This window comes from Chenopodium quinoa, unplaced genomic scaffold, assembly GCF_001683475.1.
Source record: "Chenopodium quinoa cultivar QQ74 unplaced genomic scaffold, ASM168347v1, whole genome shotgun sequence".
Lineage (NCBI taxonomy): Eukaryota > Viridiplantae > Streptophyta > Magnoliopsida > Caryophyllales > Amaranthaceae > Chenopodium > Chenopodium quinoa.
The window spans coordinates 4,108,238-4,128,715 of record NW_018743919.1 but is presented as its reverse complement, the minus strand read 5'-3'; the positions used below and the strand labels follow the sequence as shown (position 1 = coordinate 4,128,715).

At 42.0% G+C, this 20,478-nt stretch overlaps 1 protein-coding gene across 1 annotated transcript; it reads right to left on the bottom strand.

Moving 5' to 3' along the window:
* Positions 1–18,052: 18,052 nt before the first annotated feature.
* Positions 18,053–18,888, bottom strand: LOC110687548 (glucan endo-1,3-beta-glucosidase 4-like). Its single transcript, XM_021864207.1, has 3 exons — positions 18,780–18,888; positions 18,346–18,592; positions 18,053–18,199 (listed from the first exon to the last, which is right to left on the bottom strand). Exons 1-2 carry the CDS (start codon positions 18,886–18,888, stop codon positions 18,351–18,353), a joined length of 351 nt encoding a protein of 116 aa, XP_021719899.1. The 3' UTR covers positions 18,053–18,199; positions 18,346–18,350.
* Positions 18,889–20,478: the final 1,590 nt, after the last annotated feature.

Here is a 20,478-nt window from a genome sequence, read left to right as displayed (position 1 = left end):
TCACAAAATTTCCAACTAATCCAATGCATAACGAACATAATCGATATAAACTTGGTTAAATATTGTTTGGGTCCAATTTAGTCCAATTGGGTTTAGGAATTAAAAGCCCAAGGTCAAGGTTCATCTCTCCAGTTGTGCTAAAGTCAAAGATCAGTCCTCAAGGCAAGCCAATTGGGCTAAGGCCCAACTTCTTCATGTATGAAGAGGTATAAAAGCCATCAATATTACATTTGTACATTCATTCAAGCAAAACCTCAAGCAACTAATTCTCTTGCATAGTGTTCTCTTTCTACACACTGTACTGACTTTAGCATCGGAGGGGCCTTCCTCGGCAACACCTCCGAGGCTAGTTTACGTGTGTTTACTGTGCAGGAAACCTTCGGCCCAACATTACTTGGACCGAATCTAGTCTTCTTCGTTTCATCGGCCCTTCGGCAAGGTCCCATTGTTTTCACCCGAAACAATTTGGCGTCGTCTGTGGGGAAGACTTTCAAAAATCTTTAAGCCAAATTTCTAACCTAGATCATCTTGCAATTATCTTAGTAGCAATGGCTAAGAACCGCAAGAGCAAAGGCCTCCGTCAAGGAGCGGGCGAAAAGCCTAAAACCCATACACCATCACCCTCGCCGGACCGGAACTCTCCCAAGGGTGCCAGCTCGGGGGGAGGATCATACAGGGAAGATTCCCTTTCTCCCGTAATTCATGACTCTCATCATAGGCCGAGTCACTCTCAGTCTAGCAGGGGTGAGTCCGATCATAGGACACATTCAGTGCCCCAAAGCCAACCATCGACTGTGCGCCCTCATTCCCATACTCAGCCGAGGACCCCTTTGACGGGGCCCAGCTCGGAGGAGGTGGCAAGAGCGCTGGCAGTGCTCATGGAGGCGATGAGGGCACAAAATATGCCACCACCTCGTGATCGAACTCCTCCGCATACCCGGCATCAGCGGAGGAAGCTAGACCATGATGGTGGGAAGCTTCCTTCCTTCCGGGAACTTGAAGAGTGGGAAGAGGATACCTGGAAAAATGAAAAAGAGAGGAAAAAGAACCCTCAACTTTTAAAAGGATCCTCATCCTCCCGACCAGAAACGCATAAGAGCAGCAGCTCAGCTTCTCGGCCAGAATCTACTCACTGAGAACCTGAGACTGTTCGCCGAAGCGTCCTCGACCGACTCGGCGGCAAGGAACCGAGCGTGCGCAGTCGCCTCTCGTTCCCTGCGGCCGAGGCCCAGACTTCCCAGCCAGGGACGAAAACCACTCCTACCTCTCTAAGAGGGCGGAGCGCGGTCCCTTCGGCCAGGAACAAGGGCAAGGCCGTTATGCTACCCGCCAGTTCGCCATTCGAGCAATGGATATTGGAAGAGCACGTGCCCACGGTTAAAATATCGTCGCACATCACATATGACGGGACCTCGGATCCGAAGGACCACGTGGCCTCATATGAGACTCATATGCATCTTTGCCCCAGATCCGAAGCGACTTGGTGCAAATATTTCCCAACCACTCTCAAGGGGGTCGCGCAAGCGTGGATCTCCAAGGGAGTAAAGCAAGGCTCCATAACAGGGTGGGATGATCTGTCCTCCAAATTTAGGAGCAAGTTTTCCACGGCAAACCGCCGAGAGAAGACTACTGCAGAACTCATGAGTCTGCAACAGGGGGAAACCGAAAGCCTCCGAGACTATCTGACCCGTTTCAGTAACGAGTCATCCAGCGTCTCTCAGCTGGACCAGGGGCTAGCCGTTTTTGCAATGCAGAATGGCCTTCAGGCCGGGAAGTTCCTAGACTTCATGGTCATGCATACCCCGCAGACCTTGGAGGAAGATCTGAATGCCTCGGATAAGTTCATCCGAGCCGAAGAATGGAACAAAGCGAAAACCCAACCTCAATTCGGGGGAGGGAAACAAAGACAAATACCCTTGTCTGAAGGCCAAGGCCATAAGGCAATGGGAAAGTCAAAGGCCTCGGAGTAATCTTCGGCCAGCGACCCGAAGAAGGAAAAATCTGCCTCATGCACAGGCAGATACGAGTCCTACACTCCGCTCTCTCTTCCACGCGCCAAAATTTACAGCGTGACGAAGGAGGAGCAGAGTTACCGAAAGCCGAGACCACTCCCAGAGTGGTATCAGCGAAAAAATAAAAATCAGTGGTGCGAGTTCCATGAGTCTCCGAGACACAACACTGAGGAGTGTATCCAACTGAAGGACCAGATAGAGGACATGGTCCGGAAGGGATACTTGAAAAAATACATCGCGGATCACCGCGAGAAAAAAGAGTCCGAGAAGTCAGCAAAGGACTCTCGGCAAGACCTCGACTTCCCCCGGAAGAACAGTAAAAAGCCGGAGGGGAAATTCTCTCCGATCAATGTTATCTCGGGAGGAATATGCTCTCGAAGGGAGCACAAGTGACACCTTAGGGCTTTGACTCACCAGGTGAACAACGCTGACATTCAGTCTCCCCAATCGCCGGTGCCGAACATGACGTTCACAGCCGCCGACTGCCGGGGGATAACGTTCCCTCACGAGGATCCGTTGGTGATCATCGCCACGGTGGCCAACCACGACGTCAGTAAGGTCCTTGTTGACGGTGGCAGCGGAGCAAACATTCTGTTCCGAAAGGCCTACAATTAAATCAAGCTGAAGCCCAAGCACCTTACGCCGGTACCCTACCCGGTATCTGGGTTCAACGGGGCTTCAACTTATCCAGATGGGAAGGTGACACTTCCTATCACCATCGGCAGCGATGAGGCAGCCAGGAACGTCATGATTGAATTTTTGGTCATTGACGCTCCTTTAGTGTACAACGTGATTTTGGGGAGACCCATAATTCATGAGATCCAAGGGGCCGTCTCAACTTATCATCAGCTGATGATTTACGTCTCAGACGCCGGCTTCCCCGAAAGGATACAGGGCAACCAAAAGGACGCCCGAAGGTGCAACTACCTCAAGCCATCCAGTAGTTGCCCAGATGACGACAAGGATGAGGAGGAGAAAGAAAAAGAAAGAGAGCCAAGCACAAAAAAGCCGAAAGGCCTAAGTGCTTCGGCCCAAGGATCTGAACCCAGAGGTAAAGGGCCCGAAAGGGAAAAGGCTAGCTCTTTAGCTGAACAGCAAGACTCAGAGAGCCAGCCGAAGAACAAAAAGACAGGGACACCTGCTGACATAGGCAACATGCCAGATTATGAAGAGTCCAGTCCATCAGCAATGGACATGGACCAACAGACTGAAACAGTCGAGTTGGCCGAAGGAGACGTTGAGAAATGTGTAACAATCGGGATGGACCTTGATCCGAACACCCGTTGTGAACTTATTCAGCTCCTTCGGGACAACAGAGATGTGTTTGCTTTCTCGGCAGCTGATATGCCCGGGATAAGTTCAGACCTCATCTCCCATAAGCTTAATGTTGACCCGACGTGTCGACCAGTTAAGCAAAAGAAGCGGAATTACTCCGCCAATAAGAACCGAGACATCGCAGCCGAGGTCAAAAAATTATTGGAGGCAGGATTCATCGAACCTTGCCAATATCCAGAATGGCTGGCAAATGTGGTGATGGTTCAGAAGGCCAATGGTACCTGGAGGATGTGTGTTGACTTCACGGACCTAAATAAGGCTTGTCCGAAGGATTTCTATCCCTTGCCGAGGATCGATCAGCTAGTCGATTCGACAAGTGGCCATGCCTTGCTTAGTTTCATGGACGCATTCTCGGGGTATCATCAGATCTTCATGCACCCCGACGATCGAGCAAAGACAACATTCGTCACGAACGCTGGGGTGTACAATTACAAAATGATGCCCTTCGGATTGAAAAATGCGGGGGCAACCTATCAAAGGCTGGTGGATCAAGTTTTTGCCGATCAAAAGGGCAGAAACATGGAAGTCTATGTCGACGATTCGATCGTCAAAAGCAAAAAACATGAGGACCATGTTAAGGACCTGGCTGAAACTTTCGCCACCTTAAGAAAGCATCAAATGAAGCTGAATCCGAAGAAGTGTGTCTTCGGCGTGAAGTCAGGGAAATTCCTTGGGTTCATAGTCAGCAAAAGGAGGATTGATGCCAATCCCTCCAAATTCAAAGCAGCGCTCGACCTTCCTGAGCCGAAAACAAAGCGGGATGTTCAACGGCTCACCGGAAGAATGGAAGCCCTCTCGAGGTTCATTTCCAGAGCTTCGGATAAGGGGTTACCTTTCTTCAAAGCCCTGAAACTCCCGAAAAAAAAAGAGCTCGTTTGGGAGGAAGAGCAAAAAGACGCCTTTAAACAGCTTCGGGAGCATCTGGCTCAACTCCCAACGCTGGCTAGCCCAGCAGAAGGAGAAACTTTGTACCTGTATGTGGCCGTTAGCCCAGCCACCATCAACGCAGTACTGCTGAAGGAAGAAAGTAAAAGTCAGCAACCGATCTACTTTGTCAGTCATACACTGACGAATGCCGAGACTCGCTACCCTCTACTCGAGAAAGTCGCTTTCGCGGTAGTAGTAGCTGCTCGGAAGCTGAGGCCCTATTTTGATTGCCATCAGATAGTGATCTTAACTGATCAGCCGTTGGAAAAAGTTCTCGGCAAGGTTGAAAAATCTGGTAGGCTAGCCAAGTGGGCTTTTGAGCTCACCGAATTCAGCATCAGCTACCGTCCGAGGGCTGCCATTAAGGCTCAAGCTCTAGCGGATTTCTTGACCGAATGCTCATACCAAGAAGCGCTAGACAATGAAAAGAAATTCTGGACCGTGTTTACGGATGGATCTTCCACAGAAAACGGTTCGGGGGCAGGAGTAGTGATAACTTCTCCCGAAGGCAAATCCTTTGAGTATGCACTAAAATTTTCTTTTAAAGCCTCAAACAACGAAGCCGAATATGAGGCAGCAATCGCCGGCCTAGAATTGTGCATCTCCCTGGAAGCCGATCATGTCTGCCTGAAAACAGACTCTCAGCTAGTTGCAAATCAGATTAGCGGCAGCTACGAGGCCAAAGAGCCCTCCATGATAGCTTATATTGCCAAGACCAAGTCAGTCATTGCAGAGCTGAAAACTTTTGAGGTTCAGCTGATCCCAAGGGGTCAGAATACTCAAGCCGATGCACTCTCCAAACTTGCCAGTTCATCTCTTACCGAGCTGAACAGATCTGTATATGTAGAAGTGCGTCGAGAGAGAAGTGTCGACGAAGCACCTGAAGTGTGCTGCGCTGACCCAGAGCCTAGTTGGATGGACCCCATCCTAGCTTTCAAGCTTCGGGGAGAAACTCCCGAAGATAAAGCTTTGGCCTCCAAGATGAAGAGAACCAGCTCAAGGTTCATTGTCTTCAGGGGGGAACTTCTGAAAAAGTCCTTCTCAGCCCCATTGCTGAAATGCGTGGGACCAACAGATGCAGATTATATCCTACGGGAGATTCACCTCGGCATCTGTGGGAACCACATTGGGGGAAGGACCTTAGCCCACAAGGCATTGAGGGCTGGATATTACTGGCCCACCATGATCGCAGATGCTAAGGAGCTGGTCCGGAAATGCGAAAAATGTCAAAAATACGCTCCAGTTATCCACCAGCCAGCAAGGGATCTTCAGCCGATCCTTAATCCACTCCCGTTTGCCCAATGGGGACTGGATATACTAGGACCATTTCCAGAGGCTGTGTACCAGAAAAAATGGCTGATAGTTGGTGTTGACTACTTTAGTAAATGGATCGAGGCCGAAGCAGCTTCGAACATTACAGAGAAAACTGTCAGAAAATTTATCTGGCAGAATATCATTACTCGTTTTGGCATCCCGAGAGTATTTGTCTTCGATCATGGGAGGCAATTTGATAACTTACCATTGAAGCGGTATACAGATCAGTTCGGCATCAAACTGGCATATTCAGCGGTATGCCACCCGCAAAGTAACGGACAAGCCGAAGCTGCAAATAAACAGATCCTAAATGCCCTCAAGAAGAGGGTGGAAGATCAAAAGTCCAAGTGGCTGGAGGAGCTCCCAGGAACCCTTTGGTCCCTTCGGACAACTGAAAAAGAGGCAACGGGCTATTCACCTTTTGAATTGGTGTATGGTGCCGAAGCCGTTCTTCCAGTGGAAATTGGCTCTGAGAGCCTACGAGTGCACCACTTCTCGGCTGAGAATGAGCGACTGATGAGGGAATCTCTCGATTTCCTCGACTAAGTAAGAGACTCAGCCCGAGACAGAATGGCCGCTTATAAGCAGAGAATCAGCAAATTTTATAACCGAAGGGTCCATGCAAGGCCTCTTAAAATTGGAGACCTTGTCCTCCGAAATGCTGCTGCAGTTCAGAAAGGCCGAATCCATGGGAAACTCTCAGCGGCATGGGAAGGACCTTATGAAATCTGTGATGAGCTTCAGCCAGAGACATACCGACTTCGGCAGTTGGATGGAACTGAGTTGAAAAATCACTGGAACGCTGATGTACTGAAAAAATATCATGTGTAAACCCTTCGGGGCAGAACAATCTTTGTAAGTACATTTCGAACTAATGAAAGGCCTTGGAGCCGCCATTTATATAAATGTTTGCAACTTTTTATCCTTTCAAAGTTTTCTTGGTTCTATCTACTCTTTAAGGGTTTTTTATTCAGCCTCGTCTGAAACCTTCGCCTTCGGGTAACTGGGTTTCAGATTGCTGACAAAACTCGTCTTTTTAAAGAACACTGGTCTTTCAGCTGAAGTCAAACTTCAGTAAGACTTGTTCTCCAAAGACATGAGTCCATGGACAATTCTGGGATATTGCCTTAACTGAGCCTTGTATCCCAGAGAGCCATTATCCGAAACATTGCCTTCAGTTGGCCCTGTGTTTCGGATATCCATTTTTCAATGATAGACAGAAAATCAAGGATAACAGCAACTGTTGGAAATTTTTTATTCAGCCTCGTCTGAAACCTTCGCCTTCGGGTAATTGGGTTTCAGATTGCTGACAAAACTCGTCTTTTTAAAGAACACTGGTCTTTCAGCTGAAGTCAAACTTCAGTAAGACTTGTTCTCCAAAGACATGAGTCCATGGACAATTCTGGGATATTGCCTTAACTGAGCCTTGTATCCCAGAAAGCCATTATCCGAAACATTGCCTTCAGTTGGCCCTGTGTTTCGGATATCCATTTTTTAAAGAACTCTGGTCTTTCAGCTGAAGTCAAACTTCAGTAAGACTTGTTCTCCAAAGACATGAGTCCATGGACAATTCTGGGATATTGCCTTAACTGAGCCTTGTATCCCAGAGAGCCATTATCCGAAACATTGCCTTCAGTTGGCCCAGTGTTTCGGATATCCATTTTTTAAAGAACTCTAGTCTTTCAGCTGAAGTCAAGCTTCAATAAGATTTGTACTCCAAAGGCGTGAGTCCATGGACAATTCTGGGATATTGCCTATCCCAGAAAGCCATTATCCGAAGCATTGCCTTCAGTTGGCCCTGTGTTTCGAATACCCATTTTTAGGAAATAAAGAAATTGTTTATTCAGCTGAAGCCATACTTCAATTTCTGAGGGGGCAAGAAGCACTACCAATGCAAGTTCATGTTCAGGAGAATTGAAGAAACAGTAAAGCACTCAAAAACAAAGCAGCTGAAGAAAAGAACATCAAATTAATAATAATTTATGCTCAGAAATTGAGCTACAAGTTCAAATAAACTGTATCGGCAGCCGCCCACAAGCGGAAAATAACAGCTGCCAAAATACGTACAGAAGCAAAAAAATAAACTGTTTTGTACGACAAGGCAAGCTGAAGCAAAAAACAAACAAGGCAAAAAAATTCAGAAAGCGGCAAGTCTAAAGTTGAGCGCATGATGAACCGCAAGATTCTGAAGACGACTGCCCGAGTTCCTATGCTTCAGCCCGAGGATCAGACTGGTCAGCATTGTTGAGCCCCATGGTGGTCTCAGCCCCAGCAGCAGAAGAAGCAGGCTTTGCACTCTGCCGAGCCTCCCTTTCCCTCTGTTCAGCCTCCAACTCCATTCTCTCAGCTTCTTCTTCGGCTTCCTCAGCCTTAAGGATTTCAGCTTCGACTGGAGTTGCATACTTCATATGAGGGTCTTCGGGATTCTGGACCCATTCAGCACATTGGACCAGTCCAGCTTCGGCTCAGCATGAAGGCAGACTCTTCGGCACACTCTGAACCCGTTTCTGAAACCCATTTCATATTCTTCCTGGGTATAGACACGGACTTTGAGTAGAGCCTCAGCATCAGCCAACTTCTTCTGGGTCTCCTCCAAGTCTTCCTTGGATTTCTTCAGCTCATCGGCGAGCTTGGAGGAGGAACCTTTCAGCTCATTCAGCTCCTGCTGAACTTGGGAAGCCTCTGTCTGAGCCTGGGCCACTTCTTCCTTTTTGGCCATCAGCTGATCCTCAGCTTCTTGGAGCTTAGCTCTCTGAGCTTCAGCAGCAGCAGCAGCTTCTGAGAGTTGGACATCCCTGGCTGGAGCATCTCTTCAGCAGCCATTCTGCTGGCTTCAAGAGCTTCTAGCCGTTGCTGCACTTCAGCTTGTGCAGCAGCTCCTTCCTGGATTCGGCTCTCAATGGTAGCCTTGAATTTGGAGATGTCCACTCCCATGTGCTCTTGGAGGAATTTTTCCCCTTCCATCAGTGGGGGAAAAACTTCCTTCTCCATAGCGTCGCAGAAGGTTTTGAAGGCTTCAGCAGCTTTTTTCTCGTATTCCTCACCCTTCTGCTGCTTCTCTTCAGCTGCTGCTTGCTTCAGCTCAGCAAGCTTTAACTCCTCTTCGGCTACCTTTTTGTCGTGCTCGGCAGCGTCTACCCTATCTTGTAGGGTATCTATCAGCTCTACAGTGAGAGTCTGATTGTGCACGAACTGAAAACAGGAGCACAAGTTAAAATAAAAAAAATAAAAATAGAGCTGAATTTTAGAGGAAATAAAGGCAAGGAAAATCACCTGCATCATCAGCAGTTGGTTAAACCTGGCTGGGTCAGGAACTGATCTGCTGGATTCGCCCATCCCAGCAGTGGCCTTCAGCCACCAGATTCTTGCCCTATCTACTTCGGACGTGCCAGCAAAATCGCCGAAGTAGGCTGCAGCACCTTCTCGGTTCTGACCCCATATGAGGTCCCAGATGTGATCTGGGATTGGAATTCGGGGGGCCGAGAAACCCATTTCTCCAGATTGCAGAGTCTGGAAGGAAGGAAAGGATGATGACGGAGCTTCTTTAACTTTGGATGGCTCAGCATCTTCCTTCTCAGAAGAGTCAATTATTATGACCTCTTCTTCTTCAGGGGTGAGGACGAAAGCCTCAACCTCTCTTGCAATGTCTGTCGTGAAACCCTCAGCACTGGGCATCACAGCATCCTCATTCTTGTGCTCAGCAGCACTCTCCTGAACTTCTTCTTGGACCCCTCCCTTAGATTCGGGAGTTTTCTGATCTACCTCCATCTCAGGAGGTGGCGGAGGGGTCTTTGGAGGTGATTGAGGTGGTGGTCGGGGAACCCTCGGCGATCCATTGCCTTCCTCGGGTTCCCTTATTTCAACGCCGATGGTCATCGGCCTCCGCTGAAAGTCATGCGGGCCGATGATGGCCATTCTTCGGCGCCTTTTCTGAAGCGGTTGTTCGTCCATGTCTGAGTCTGAAGACTCTTCTTGTAGCTGGTCTTCGGGACGAACAGGGGCTTTACCTTCTCTGTGTCTGTTACTCTCTTCAGACTGTAAAAGACAGGGGGGAGGAAGAATGTGAGTACAAAAAAAAAAAAACAGACAAAGTTAAGTCTGAAAGCTCACCGAGGTCTTCAGCAAAGCCTCGTCTTCTTCAGCTGCCCTAGCTGCAGCTTCTTCTTCAGCAGCCCTGGAGGACCCTTCTCCTCCTTCACAAGCTTCAATAACCCGTGCAACCTCTTCGGCCGTACGGGCAGCTTCAGCTTCTTCGTCCAGTAGCTGAAACCAGGGCTCTCTCTTCTTCCACCAAGGCTTCTGCCTCTGATACAGAGCAATAGCCTGAATTTGGAAGTGGGAAGAGTCTAGATGAACTTCCCTATGCCTCGGTTCAGTGATAGAGGGGGCCCGATCAGTTACAACTCGTTCTCGGTTGACGCCAAGACGAGCGTAGTTAATGCCGACGTTGGTCTCGTCCCGCTCTGAAAAAGAAAAGGGGAAAGGTCAGTTCAGTTAGGTTGGCACAGCATAAAAAAGCGAAGTGAGAGGAGAAAAAGAGATAATTAAAAGGCCTCGGCCCCAGCCGAAGAAGCTTACCATCCCTAAACTTTCGGCTGAGGCCGACAGCTGCTAGCATGTTCTCTTGGAAAACGTAATGCGTATCGGGGAGCCAAGTTTCCGGGATATGCTGCATTCGGCCGCTGCCCCCTCGGTTCGGCAGCTTGCCGAAGATATTCTGTTGATTAAGGTTTGGATCTGGGCCGTTATCTGCGGGGGGACCTAAGCTTCCCATGTCGGGATCAGGCTCAGCAAGGTACCGGGGAGCGCTGAAGACGCAAGGGTGGCCCGGGTCCGTGGGTGCCCTAACCCAAATCCATTGACCTCTCCAGTCCTTGTCTGAAGAGTCGTTCGGCCACATGGTTAGGTACTGGGGCCGAGACTCAATCCGGTACCACCCAGAACCATGACTTCCGTGCCCACTTTGAATATTTGGCACTAGCCGATGAAGCTTTTTGAAGCAGTGCAGGTTCGGCACATACTTGAAGAACTTGCAGACCCATAAGTATGTCATCACCCTTCGGATGCTAGTAGGAGTTAGCTGACATAGGGAAATATTGTAATGGATCAGCAAGTCTCGGACGAATACGTCCAAAGGGAACCTCAGCCCATACTGAAGTTGTCTTGTGTACACCCCCACATACCCCGGGGGTGGACGATGGATTCTATCGGATGCCACGGGCATTCGGCACCAATACCCATCAGCTTCAAGGATGCCGTAATGCAACTCAATTTGTTCGGCAAACCGATACTGTTCGGCATTCTCCACCCACCATGAGTAGGGGCGGTTCTTTATCATGGCCGAAGCTACTTCGGCATCCTCCCACTCTGAAAACCCGGGGAGGATATCCCAAAGGACAGTGGGAACTTCATCGTCCCGCCCAGAAGCGCTCGGCCCCTCCGTTCTCTGAGGAGGAGCCGAGGAAATTGGAGTCGCCCTAATCCCTTCAGCAGGGTCAGACTCTGCTCTTTGTCCATTCCAGGTCCTAATCCTGTTCCTAGGATCGGGAATTGGCCTTGCTCTTCTTGGAGCACGGGCTCTACCCCTAACTCCTCTTGCCATTGATAATTTCGAAGAAAAAAGTCGAAAAAAAGAGGGAAGGAGTTCGAATTTGAAGAAAAATAAACTAAAATCAAAGGAATTTACCTTAATCTGAAGCGAAAGTTGCCGATTTACGAATTGGTAGTGGCAAGTCTCAGTTTCTAAGCTTAATGCTCGGGGAATTTGCGAAGTTTTGATGCGGGTTCTTGGGTTCTCTCGAGAATTCTAGGTTTGTGTTGGTGAATAAGTGAGGAGAGATGACGCGCCTCTGATTATATCTCCAGAAATGGGAATACGGGGAGTCCGCGTTTCAATTTCTCTTAAATACCCCACTAAGTAACCGTTAAACACACGACCTTGCGATTAAACTGCCCATTATCCGTCCAACTTCTACAATCATCCGCCTTAACTGTTGTTATCTCATTAATTGCAGTTTAAATTCAAATTTTTGGATTAATTAAATCATTCACTTCCCTCCTTTTCTGATTAAATCAAACCCGACCCGTCATCCTTCCAAATCGGGTCTGGGGGGCAAGTTGTTTGGGTCCAATTTAGTCCAATTGGGCTTAGGCATTAAATGATCCAATTAAAAGCCCAAGGTCAAGGTTCATCTCTCCAGTTGTGCTAAAGTCAAAGATCAGTCCTCAAGGCAAGCCAATTGGGCTAAGGCCCAACTTCTCCATGTATGAAGAGGTATAAAAGCCATCAATATTACATTTGTACATTCATTCAAGCAAAGCCTCAAGCAACTAATTCTCTTGCATAGTGTTCTCTTTCTACACACTGTACTGACTTTAGCATCGGAGGGGCCTTCCTCGGCAACACCCCCGAGACTAGTTTACGTGTGTTTACTGTGCAGGAAACCTTCGTCCCAACATTACTTGGACCGAATCTAGTCTTCTCCGTTTCATCGGACCTTCGGCAAGGTCCCATTGTTTTCACCCGAAACAAATATCATGATCAACAGAGGTTGGCGAAATGATCATCTTTTCAAGCGCTGTATTATTAAACTCAGAACATTGTATAAACAAAAAGACTACATATATGATGTGTAAACATATATCTGGAACATAGCCAGAAATTAGTTCCTGATATATTATTACAAAGAGACATTTATTACTCTCTTCATGTTGTTGATTTCCCAATATCTTCAAGGTAAGCAGCTAAATTTGCAATTGTCATAACCTGAACGTCAAAAGAATAACAAAAATTATTACGAGTATACATACTATTAGAAGTATATAATAGCGTTACATATATAGAGTAGAAATAAGAAAAACAAAGTGGGTTTATTAAGAGACATACTAGGGTCGATGTCAATCAAAATAGCAGCGCCATAGATTTCACACTTGGCTCCGGGAGCATGCTTGACAGTCTGCCAATAGTCATTGAAGGCGGCGGAAGCAACAGCTCTTAAAGCATTGGGTTTATAGCAGGGTTGTCCTGGCTGTATTCTGTTACATGCTTCTTTTGCATTCACGCATACCCAGTCTAGTGATTTTTGTATCACTGCGTCTGGCACTTCATTTGCTATACACCAACATTGGCTGTAACCCCCTATACATTGTATAATATACGATGTTAGAATACGTTTATAATAAGTTATATGACATCCCTAGTACTACTTCAGTACTCGTATTAACAATGTTAACAAATTCATGTTTATATTTCTTACCAGTTATTTGTGACAAAAGAACCAACAAAAAGCAAGCAACAAAAAAACAACAGCCCGAAGTCTTCATCTTCGGAAATTGGGTTCGTTGTACAACTACATTACAATTCTCCTGGTATTTATACTTCACAAACACCGTATCCTCAAATTAGAAATTAATGTTTAATTAGAATCATCATTTGATTTCATTCTTAACAATAATGGGGGATTAATTAGAATCATGATATGATTTAATTTCTTTTTTAACATAACAATTATGTATAGATAAGGGTAAATCATTCAAGTTATAATGATTACAAGCTAATTTAGAAAATTAAATCAAGCTTAATTTAGTAATTACAGATATTATACTCTCCATATTGCGAGTATATGAGGAAATATGGAGTAAATAACAACATGATATTCATTTCATATCATTTTAATCCCTATCTTATTAAAAGTTTAACCAAACGCTTATTAATAGTATTATGTCAACTATTGTATATTCTTTAAAATGTCTATTTATATATACACCCCCATTTATGCACGCAAATCACATGTGTGACATTTTTCTTTTTTCCTTTTGTTTTTACCATCGTAGCTTTTTGGCTTGTTTATACCACTGTAACCATAAAAAATCACAAAAATTATCCAGTGGCATGTGAATTTACCAATTAGCCCTCCTATATGCATCCTAAATAAATAGCAGCTGTGCGCCTAGTTGCACTCTAAAATGTGGAATATCTTATGATACTCTTTACATGTTTTTTAAGCGTTACACTCTGATCGACACATAATTTTAGGCAATTTAATTGACTTAAATAAAATAATGTGGGGTATATATAACAAAATTGTAAAAGAAAGATATTGAGATTAATAATTTATTGAAAAGTAATGAATATGAAAGGGAAAAAAAAAACAGAGTAATTAAAAAAGTGGGTTTGGGTGAGGAGTGGGACAATGAGAGGAGAGAGAGAGATATATTATTAAAATGTAGTTTGCCAAATAGAGAAGTGTAACACTTAAAAAAACACATGACCGCTTTAATAAGTGTAGCACTTAAATATAACACCGAGGGAATATGATTATATTCCGAATATGGAGCAATTCATTATATCTACCTTTATAAGCATGTAAATGTTCTTCAATATCAAACATTAGGCAAAATTCTCTTCACCCTATTTTTACTAACAAACTAATGCGATTGCACTGAAATCATTCTTATTGAAAACTTATCAAATATCAGGCCTAATTCTCTTCAACCTATTTGTTCTTTCACGTTACAGGTTTTACTTAACTTACAGTATGAGTTCAATTTAAGATGTTAATTTATTGTGCTGATAGCAATTGTAACAATTTTAGTAAAACGTGGGAATGAAATATCGATCAATATACTTGACTAAGATGATGTAGCTAGGCCGGACTCGTAGCACACAACACTTAACACTTAAAGCCTTAAAGCAAGGCAATACAATGGTTTCATAATCAATCCATAAAACATTAATTTGTGGTCACACGACGCGAAAGTAATCCGCTAGAAGATTACAATTAAGAAGATCATGGAGATGCTCCGAGGATTGCAACTTCTATATAATGTCTAAGGCATTGCTAGAATCTTCAAAGAGTGTGGGATAATCGAACTTGCATTCTCCATGACCTGTTCAAACAAAGAGAGCACACAACAATCATTAAATTAGTTACTAATAATATAGTGATCATGAGCTTTAGTTTTTTTATGTTCGACTAACAATTATCTTTACACATTTATTCTTGAGAGTTAATTATGATGCATAAGTAAACATTGGTTAACAAAAAAAAATAAAAAAGTATATGTGAGTTTGGAGCTTACTAGGATCAACCGTGGTTAGCACAGCAGCTGATCCAAACTTGCAGCTGCCAGCCTTGTAATTGTTCTTCTGAAAGTAGCTATTGAAGGCATACGATGCGTGGTCTTTGACCGTGTTCGGCAAATAACAAGACTGATATTCCTGAATCTTAGTGCAGTCTGCTCCAGAGCCACACGCAAAATCAAGTGCACTCTGCAGCTCAGCATCCGGTACATGCTCTTTTGCAATGCACCATACTCTTGCTTCTACTTGCAATACTGATCCACATCATACATATATATAGCAGCACAGATAATGACTTCAGTTACATAAGCTTGCAGATGTTTGCATCAGTTACTAATTTATAACTGTACATGTTATTTCTACTGTCATATATAAAGTGTTAAAATTAAGATGGTAGAAATATGTAATGTAAATATTTAATGGTATGATATTATACCAGATCTGAGTGAGATCAATATCAATACAATTAGAACAAGAAAATTTCTTTGTTGCAGCAACATAGTTTTCGGAACTGGCTGAAAGAGCATGAGCATCAACCTGCAGCAGAAAAATCAAAGTACAAGCTAAGCTAGCTAAGCACATTCATACATATATACATTCATTTTGATCTGCTTAAATATATACTATCATCAGGGAGCGCGAACATGCATAAAAAATAGCCATATGCTTAGAAATATACTATTCGTTTTTAGTACAATCCTTTAACTCCTCGGATCGGATCCAGCATTCGTAACTTAGGTCTTAGTAAACTCGAGATGCCCATAATTAGCGGGTCTTCACTAATACAATACTAATAATCATGGAGATGAATAATTTTTAATTAATGAATTTTAACTCACCTCCACTGAATCTTGTCATACTTGTGTTAGCTTGATTTAATTAGACAAAGTCAAATTCCATATTCTTTAGTATGTATTATGGGCTTTAATGAGTTTCTTAAAGCACCTGTATTAGACAGCACATACAGAGCTATTACCTATGAATAATTTATGGGAAAATTCAAGTTTATCTCTGATATGAACATGGAAATATATCTCCTCTCATAATATATTATTTTATTTTTATTTTTAAAATAATAAAAGTGAAATAGTAAAATGGCAGAGAAAAGTTGTGAGAGGAGATTAACTTAAAATGTTAATCTCAGAGATTAACTGGCTCCCTCATAATTTATTATGTGCAGTTCTTTTTTAGTTAAAATGAATGGATTACGGAGTATATAAATAGTTGTTTAGACTAATAGTCAGAAGAGTAAAGTGGAATTGAAGGTGAATTAAGTTTAAAAACATAGGTAGTTTACTACATTAGTGACAAAATTTCATATCAAAGACAAAATCTGGAAAAAGTAGAGATAAATTGGGAAGAACAAGCTAAATAGAATCAGAATCAGATGCTGCTGCAGCCATAGCCTTTTGATATTAGCCTTTTGTCATCTATAATCTTCGTAGATTAAAATGGAATGGTTGATATTAGTTAGCCTTTTTGTGGTGGTTACTTATTGAGAAAATTCCATTGATTAAGGTAAATTAAGATCAATTCTATTGACGAGTCACAAAATTTTCAAACTGATCAATCAAATGCATAACGAACTTAATCCAGATAAACTTGGTTCATTGTCAAATAATATAAACTCGTTAATCCAGATAAACTTGGTTCATTGTCAGAAATTTTTTTATCTAAACAATTCCAAGATCTAACCTAAGCTCTGATACCATGTTAGATAATATAAACTCGTTAATCGGAGTGATTTCCATTGATCAATATTTATGGGAGTACAATGAGAAACCTAATCATATTAAGTAACTACAAGATATGTAAATATATCATAAAAATAATCTTATACAAAATATATCCTAAACCTAGAGGAGATTATTCTATCATGATCTATTGAGGTTAGTAAAATGATCATCTTTCCAAGAGTTGTATCATTAAATTACTTAAAACATTTTACTAACATTTGTTACTCTCTTCATCTTGTTAACATTAGATAACCAGAAACTAGGCTAGCTCCTGATATATTATTACAATGACACATTTGTTACTCTCTTCATCTTGTTAATTTCCCAATATCTTCAAGGTGTGCAGCTAAATTTGCAATTGTCATGACCTGGACGTCAAAAGAAAAACAAATTAAATTATTACGAGTATACACACTAGCTAGCTTACTATAAGAAAAAACAAGTGGATTTATTTAAAGACATACTAGGGTCACTGTCAACCAAAATAGCAGCGCCAAAGATGTCACACTTGGCTCCGGGAGCATGCTTGACGATCTGCCAATAGTCGTTGAAGGCGGCGGAAGCAACAGCTCTTAGATCATTTGGTTTATAGCAGGGTTGTCCTGGCTGTATTCTGTTACATGCCTCTTTTGCATTCACGCATACCCAGTCTAGGGATTTTTGTATCAGTGCATCTGGTGCTTCATGATCTGCTATACACCAATTTCTGCATTGGCTGTAACCCCCTATACAATACGGAGTATATAATATACGATATTAGAATACATTTATAATAAGCTGTTATATGACATTCCTATTTCCTAGTACTACTTTGTAATAACAATGTTACAATTTCATATTTATAATTCTTACCAGTTATTTGTGACAAAAGAACCAACAAAAAGCAAGCAACAAAAACACAACAACAGCCAAAAGTCTCCATCTTCAAAAATTGGGTTCTTTGTACAAGCTAATAGTGCGTGTATGTATTACGCTCTATTATATTGTACAACTACGTTACAATTTTCCTGGTATATATATAGTATATACTTCACAAACTATATGGCACCGTATCTTCAAATTTAGAAATTAATGTTTAGAATCATGATTTGATTTCATTCTTAACAATTATGTATAGATAAGGGAAAATCATAACAACTACAAGCTAATCAAGCTTAATTTAGTAATTACAAATATTATACTTATTTTTTCCTGAAATAAAAAGATTTTTTTTACAAAAGAGGTTATGAACAAATTATTATCTTTAAAAAAATATTTTAAGTTATTGGATATATACAAAACCTTTTTATTTCCTGGCTATCACTTCCAACAAATGGGGAGTTTAATCCACATCATACTTGACCCAAAATATAAATTCAATTTAAGATATTAATTTATTGTGTTGATAGCAATTGCAACAATTTTAATAAAACGGGGGAGGGAGATATCGATGAATATACTTTACTAAAAAAAATTGTAACTAGCTAGGGCTGAGAATGTACACCTAGATACAGAGGTAGGTTCGTAGGGGTACCCAAGTGTAGTTTTTTGCTCTTGCACGCATGGGTGGACTTGTAGCACAAAACACTTCATGGCAATTATCAGATAAAAATCCACAAAACATTAATTTGTGGTCACGCAAGGCGAATTAAATCCACAAGAAGATCATGAAAATCCTGAGGAATGCAACTCCAGTGTATCTCGATTTTCTAGTCTAAGACATTGATAAAATCTCTAAAGAAGTCGATACTTAATTCAGACTTTGATCTGTGCTTTACGTCAATGGTAATATTCGTACTTGCATCCTCCATGGCCTGTTCAAACACAGAGAACGAACACACAACAATCATGAAATTAGTTAGTAATATAAATAATGAGCTTTTATGATTGCGAGTTGTGATGTATAAGTAAACATTTGTTAAGAAGAAAGTATAATTTTAATTAGAGTTTTGGAGCTTACTAGGATCAACCCCGGTTATCACAGCAGTTGCCACCCTTGTTCTTGTATTTCTGAAAGTAGCTATTGAAGGCATATGATGCGTGGTCTTTGACCGTGTTTGGCAAATAACAAGGCTGATCTTTCTGAATCTTACTGCAGTCTGCTCCTCCTTTCCCACACGCCCAATCAAGTGCACTCTGCAGCACAGCATCCGGCGCCTGCTCGTCTGCAATGCACCATTCTTCCAGCTGTGCTTCTACCCACAATACTGATTCACATCATATATATAGCATCAAAAACTTGAAGAGGTTTGCATCAGTTAAAAATTCATAACAGTACATATTATGTATTTCTACTGTCACATATGAAGTGTTGAAAAAACAAAATGGTATAGTAGCAATATGTAATGTAATGGTATGATCTTTACCAGATTTGAGTGAGATCATTATCAGTACAATCAGAACAAGCAAATTTCTTTGTCGCAGCAACATAGTTTTCGGAACTGATTAAAGGAGCATGAGCATTAACCTGCAGCTGTAAAATGAAAGTACAGATTAAGCACATTCGTATACGATATTGATCTGCTTTTATATATATTATGATCAGGGGAACATAAAAAAGAAAGCCATATGATTATCCTATGAATTATACTTTTCGTACAATACTTCAATACCTTGGATCTAGCATCAGTAGCTTAAGTCTTGGTATAACTGTAAACTCGAGATGCCCATAATTAGCGCGTCTTCACTAATACAGTACTAATAATAATCATGGAGAGATATAATTTTTATTTTGTGTTCACATTAATGGATTTTAACTCACCTCCACTAAATCTTTGTCATACTTGTGTTAGTTTGATTGAAAATCCCTTTTAATTAGACAAAGTCAAATTCCATATTCGTTAGTATTATGGGCTATAATAAGGATTTTAAAGCACTTGAATCAGAAAAAACATAAACACCACTGTTAATAAACAGAGCTATTACCTATGAATAGTTTATTAGTATGTGTAGTTTTCTTTTAATTAAAATATTTAAATTGTATGTAAATGTAGTTCTTTGATTAAATAAATGAATAATTAGAAGAGTAAAATGGAAGGGAAATTAAGTTTATCAATTTGCTTGGATTCTACGTTTTTAGTAGGTTCCTTCCACTAACTAGTTTGTAGAAACAAAAGGAGCAATCTGATGACTTTGATGATGAGTAAGAGCATTGAAGATTCTCTAGCTAGCAAACCTTTAATTAGATATATACTATTATCACGTTTGCTACCTTCTATTGCACTCGAACGTTTCGGTACCTAGTGTTGAATACTCTCCAGATTGTAAGGCCCGGGTCATATAATGTTATTTGGAATTAAATATGACCATTAGTCAGTCACATAAAGTCTTTTTGGTGACCTTGAGTTAATGAAGGGAAGCATAAGTTGTACGTAAACGACTAAATTTGAAATTTAAATGCAAAGTGGACAGTTCAAAGTTCAAACCATTCAAATGGCCTTTCGGAATGTTGTGAACTCTATGCTGGGAAGCACCACAACATGTTTTATTTCTGATTTCGGAATAGTCAAAAGTTGTCTAAAAATGAAGGTTATATAATACGCTTTTGAGACCAATTTTGGGAATTTTATTCAAGATCGAAGTGAATGCGCACTAGGATGCCCTGGAGTTATAAAAATTGCTTTGGAACCATAACAAACTTACAAATAAGCAGGTGTATAAAGTTCTGAGAATGAACTTGGCTCATCTATGCATCAAGGCTATTTTAGAATGATGTTGCATTGATAGTAAAGAGTTCCAAGAAGTGGTTCCATCAATAATCAGATCACCAACTTGACATTCTAGATTCTTATTAAGATGTCAGGAATTGAATCCTTCATCTTCAATTCTTCATTAGTGTTGCTGATGATTCCCAAATTCATTATTTACCATCACATTTTTATTTTACCGTTGATTTTATTATCATATACAGATTAATAATTACAGCAGGGGAGACCCTCCATATAAAAATTCTTTATTTATGCATGTTGTAAAACTCGTACTACCTTAATCTAATGTTAATTATATATGTTATTTGTAGGGTTGGGACTTCGGTTTGGCGGTTCGGTTTGACCTAGGTGCGAGTCGGTTTCGGTTTGGAGCGGTTCGGGTTGAA